We start from the raw sequence: 5,789 nt of genomic DNA on the forward strand, positions 1-5,789 counted from the left end.
ATAATTAATCGGTGTGGATTCCTTTAAACTCCAGACAAGAGGAAATAAGACTATAATAAGCATCATAAAATTTAGCTTACTTAACATGTCATTATTTTTTTATTATGATTAGTAGTAGTATTATTTATTAAGCACCTTTCCCACAGCACTATATCGTGGGGATCACAATACAAATAATAATTTCAACTCACAAATTTTGCTTAATGGAACAAGAGGTAATGAGGTCCCTGCTCAACAGAGCTTACAATCTAAATTAGAACATGAAAGTAGGATGTAATAATAAGACATTGTTTCTACAGATTGCTGTTTAAGGATACCTAATACATTAAGATTGTATAAAAAGCAGACACATTCAATTTAGTTGATTCCTTAATTTTTTCAGTGAATCAGAGCAAAGCAGTTAAGGTTGTCAGAGAATGATTTAGAGACATTTTCTGAGATGATAATGTGTATGTATAAAAGCGTCTCTAATGTTTAGAAATCTTTCTTAGTGCTATCCCGATGTCTTGGTTTCTTAAACTGTAAACTAAAGGGTTAAACAGGGGGGTAAACACAGTATGCAGCAATGATATAATCTTATTTAAAAGCAATAAATGTCCTATGGATGGTATCATATACTTTATTATTAATGTCCCATAGAATGCACCAACCACGAGAAGGTGGGAACTGCAGGTAGAAAAGGCTTTCTGTCTTCCGGTTGTAGAAGGGATCCTAAGTATTGTAAGGAAAATATAAATATAAGTCACTATGATAAAACCACAAGGACAAATAAATAAAGGAGTAGAAATTACAATGCCTATAAATTCCACCAGAGACGTGTCTGAACATGAAAGTTTTTGGAGAGGGGAAAGGTCACAATATATATGGTCAATGATGTTTCCATCACAGAACTGAAAGTTGGATACCGGTATGATACCTAATAGATTCAAGGTAAATCCTAACAACCAGGGTAAGACAGACAGACAGTTGCACAATGTAAAATCCATAATAGAGATGTAACGCAATGGGAAACATATAGCCAGGTATCGATCATAGGACATCACTGCAAGCAGTAAGCATTCAGTAACAATAATACCACTATAGAAATACAATTGAGTTATACAGTCAAGAATAGTCATAACTTTCCCACCGTGTAAGATTGCTTCCATCAGGCTAGGTAAAGTAGTTGTTGTGACGACAATATCAGACATTGATAAATGGCAAATAAAGAAGTACATGGGAAAATGAAGGGTATGGCTGATTGAAACTAACACAATGATCAGAAGATTTCCAGTTACTGTGATTAGGAAAATGTTAAGGTATATGATGAATATTAAAATGTTGAAGCCATAAAGATTTCCAAAGCCTAGAAGTATGATTTCTGTGACTCTCGATTCATTCCTTACAGTCATTCCTTACAGTCAACTACATGTAGATGAGACACTTTACAATAAAAAAAATATATAAAAACATGTGTATATTATTTTCATGTACAGAATAAAAAGGTATGGCAACAGTTCAAGAGACATAACTAAATGTAATCAATGTTTTAATTGTAACTAAATCCAAAGTTTAAGACTCTCTGCTAATAGATTTTCTAATTTCTGATGTTTGTCCCACGGTGGACCGTCAACTTATTTTCTCCATAACCTTTGTCTAGATGGCACTGGTTTTAAGAGCTTCTTATCTTACCTTTCCCAGTCCTCCTGAGCTTGACAAAGACCTCTTAGCAGGTCTAAAAGTTGCTGCTGTTTTCTCTTCTATTAAAACTGTCTTGACCACCTTGAGTACCTTATCGTTGTGGAATTCCTGGTCCTGCTCCGGAGCACTGGGTGGCTGCTGGGATTGAGTGCGGCTCCTATCTTCATTGTTGCAACATCCTCTTCCCTTGGCTCATCTCTGGATCTCCTCACCAGCTCCACACTTCTTGTAGTAAATTCCTACATAACCAGGTACAGTTTTTTCTGGCTTGTAGATAATACAAAGGACTCTTTCCCCTGTCTCCAAACACCACAACAGTGTGTTTCAAATGCAGCTGTGGCCACCTATAAATAATCCTTCCACAGATCATGATGCCTTATTGACAATCTCTGAAAACATCTGCCAATGGACGCTCAGTGATTGATAGCACTTTGGTGTTGTGGGGAGTTTCATTGGAATCCCTTCTTAAATTTAGCTAAAATATAGTTATAGTCATCATTATAGTGTTAAGCAGATTAATTTCTTAGACACCACAATTTAAAAAAAACAATGCTTATTTAATAGATTTATTTGTAAAAAAATAAATGGTATAAAAAAAGAAGGTTTTTAGAAAATAAGTTGCAATATGTTAAAAATCAAGAGGAAAGAGAAAGATTCTAATATCCAAACTGGATAGAAATCAGGACTCAAATAAAGGATTAATTAATATCAATTAAATACTTCGCTACAGGGAGCTGCACCTTACAAGTGTAATAACTCAGAAAAACACCATAACATAAAATAAACCAAGAAATGTGCGCTATATCTGTAAATCTTGAATAGTGACCCACTCAATTATTCACTTTGATTAATTGTGTTGCAATAAATATAAACTACCACTCATGCTGTGCAAATGGGATTATTATTCTACTGTAAAATGGATAAAAAAGTGCAACCTCTATAAAGTTTAATTTTAGTGTAAAGTGGATCACACTTTACTCACATATATAGGACATTTAGTAATAACATAATCAATATTGATGTGCACATAAAAAATAAAATAAAACCCATATAGAGTAGTATTGTTAGATACAATAATTTATAAGTGCAGATGGAATGCGACTCACAAGCCAGGAGTAGGTAAGTATGCTCAGACTACAAGTGATTTTCTCCACCTCCAATATGCTGCAACAATGACAGGTGGACCCAATATTGAATAGAAAGGGCAGCCAAACCTTCAAAAACACTTTATTAATGCAAATCATAAACCTGCTCAGTGAAAATTATAATTAAAATAATTTAATGAACTTAAAATTGCAGCCCACAAAAACTGAACTAAAAACATAGATGGCTTGCAGATTTTTTTCTAATTTAGCTGTGTTTGCATCCAGTTTTAAGTTCACTTTAATTTCACTCCGAATTGTCGGCAAATTCCCACTTTCTAACTATAGTAATTCACAAACGGAGGATACCACACTGACAGTTAGGAATCCAGGTGCTTATCAGGGACAGGGAGGGCAAAACCCAGTTTAGTAGATAAAATAAATTAGGTCCAGGCACTCAGGATTGCTGCAGGAAGGCATATTTATTGGAACAAAAAGTGCAACGTTTCGTCTACACAAAGGCCATCATCAAGCTTGACTCAATATAAAGGCTACTGTGTAAGGCCAAAACGTTGCACATTTTGTTCCAATAAATCCTGAGTGCCTGGACCTAATTTATTGTATCTACTTTATTTTATTTCATTATTTATTTCATTATTTTTTGCCGGATATTCTTAAAAAAAATAGAAAGAAATCTTAGCACATGCATCCTGATAAATCACGTTTTAAAATAAATTAGTACAATTACTTACCAAAGATTGTTTAGGAATCTGGTTACTGTATGCGGGAAAAGAGGAAAAAAATATCCTCTGATTATTTTTTTTAAAAGTGCAACTTATCCAAAATAAGATTCAGCTTCACGCCAGGGCTCCATCAAAGCCATATTAGATGTTTGAAATAATGCTAAGACCCTCTGTGATCCTCTTTTATATTGTACGCTGTTAATGCCGGGGGAGTTTAGAGGAACGTCCCTGTAGTCCTGGAGTTTAGAGTTAAAGTATTTCATCATGCAGGAAAGAAAAGTTGTTGCAATATTTAAAGTTAAAAGTTTGTAGCAGCAAATGATTTATATAATGCATGAACATGCTCAGTAAATGATTTAATGACAGATCAGATGACAACTAACCAATAGAGTAGAACAAAGAATTAGCAGTAAAACAATCTATACTTCAAAGAAGAATAATTGCAGACATTTTTACTGCAGCTGATGAGAGAGACAGATCTCTATTGACCTTTTTACTTTTGCTGTGCCTGTGTGGTAGTGGGAGATAGCCAAGATCATTGATTCTAGAGTGAGACTAGGTTTAGATTACTGCTGTACCTACTTCACTATTTAGTGCTAGTGGCACTTGAAACAACTCTTTGAGTTATTTTAGTAGAGTATGCATTCAAAGTGGTTTTATATAGATTTTTAACATTTTAGGCCGGAGGAGATGGACTGAAAGCATAGCTGATTTAGAGAATTTTCTCAGTTGGAAATTTGCTATTAAAGCTTAGATTTGAAATCACTTTGAATTCTCACTTTACAAAATAAGTCTGTTAAACTTAGAGATAGAAGATTGTCATTGTTTCAGTGATCCTAGTGTGAGACTAGTTTCAAGTTACTGCTGTATCTAAGGTCGGACTGGAACAAATATTTGACCCATGCATTACTAGGCAGAGCAGCCCAATATGAGATATAAGGTATGGGACCTGAGAAGGGGCATGCTGTGTCATCAACAGTGACATGCTAAAGTGTGCATCAACTGGTGCTCTCACATAGGGAAATTCTAATAAATTGGTTTAACTCGGTGCAAGAAAATCTAAAGGAACACTACTGCTCTTATTTTTTATTTTTATTTTTGCAGTGCATAAGATTGGTACATGTAGGCCTGAGGTACCCTAACAGCAATCCTCAAGCTCCATATCATGCTTTACAGTTGGGATAGTATGGCAAACGTGCACAATTTTATATTATATTAGAATCAGGCTTAACAGGGAGAGGAACATACTAAACAGAGACAGATTGACAGGTCGGGCAGATCGGTCATGGACCGAGGGCCAGAGGCAGTCAGGGGCCCAGCAGCACAACCATGCTCTGGCCAAGGAGTTCAGAGATCTCCTCAGCCAGAAAAACATGATTTCTCCCATACTCCAGTGATATGCTGCAGGGCCCCTGTAACATATCACTCAGTAGATAAACCCCCCTCACCCTCTCACCCATTTCTCATTTCTTAGGGAGACTTGGCAGTGATCATCCAGTTCTTGCTGCCAGGTCTCCTTCCAATGTGCGGTGCTGTGTATGAAGAGGAAAAGCTTGGCCGGGAAGTGACATCACTTCCTGCCGTCGTCTGAAGAGAAGAAGCTGCAGCAGCCAGTCAGACAGCACAGGTAAGTTCCTTATAGATTTTTTTTTTACATCCTCACCTTAGCACCCCCTGTCTCTTTGCACACACCACCTCTCCCTCTGTACCCACCTTAGCCCGCCAGGACCCACCTCAACCTCTCTTTATCCATCTCAACACCCCTTGTACCCACATTGTCCCCCATTGCTCCCACCTCAGCTCCCATGGACCCACCTCAGCCCCCCTTTATCCATTTCAGCCCCCCTTGTTCCCACATCAGCCCCTTCTGCTCACACCTCAGCACCCCTGTACCCACCTCAGCCCCCCTGTACCCACCTCAGCACCCCTTTATCCATCTCAGCACCCTCTGCTCCCACCTTCGCCTTCCTGTACCCACCTCAGCCCCCCTGTACACACCTCAGCCCCTCTTTATCCATCTCAGCACTCCTTGTACCCATCTCACCCCCCCGTACCCAACACAGCCCACCTTTAACCAGCAAAGTAGACAGGTACCCAATCAGCCGTCAAAACTAGATGAAGGGTGTAACAGGGAAAATTTTAATTGTGCCACACTGGCTTTTACGCAAGTTGCACTCCCACATGGGCCTTGTAGGGGACTCCAATGTGATGAACTACACTTCACCATTGACTTTTGGAGAGGCCTGCTTGCCAGCCTCTTGCCCTGTGACTATGGCCCCGGGGT

At 38.1% G+C, this 5,789-nt stretch overlaps 1 protein-coding gene across 1 annotated transcript; it reads right to left on the reverse strand.

Annotated features, from left to right (window-relative positions):
• Positions 1 to 467: 467 nt before the first annotated feature.
• On the reverse strand, positions 468 to 1,391 carry LOC134612315 (olfactory receptor 11L1-like). The gene has a single exon (XM_063456654.1). It carries the CDS (start codon positions 1,389 to 1,391, stop codon positions 468 to 470), a length of 924 nt encoding a protein of 307 aa, XP_063312724.1.
• Between the last annotated feature and the right edge of the window lie 4,398 nt (positions 1,392 to 5,789).

Source organism: Pelobates fuscus, chromosome 5 (assembly GCF_036172605.1).
Source record: "Pelobates fuscus isolate aPelFus1 chromosome 5, aPelFus1.pri, whole genome shotgun sequence".
Classification (NCBI taxonomy): Eukaryota; Metazoa; Chordata; class Amphibia; order Anura; family Pelobatidae; genus Pelobates; species Pelobates fuscus.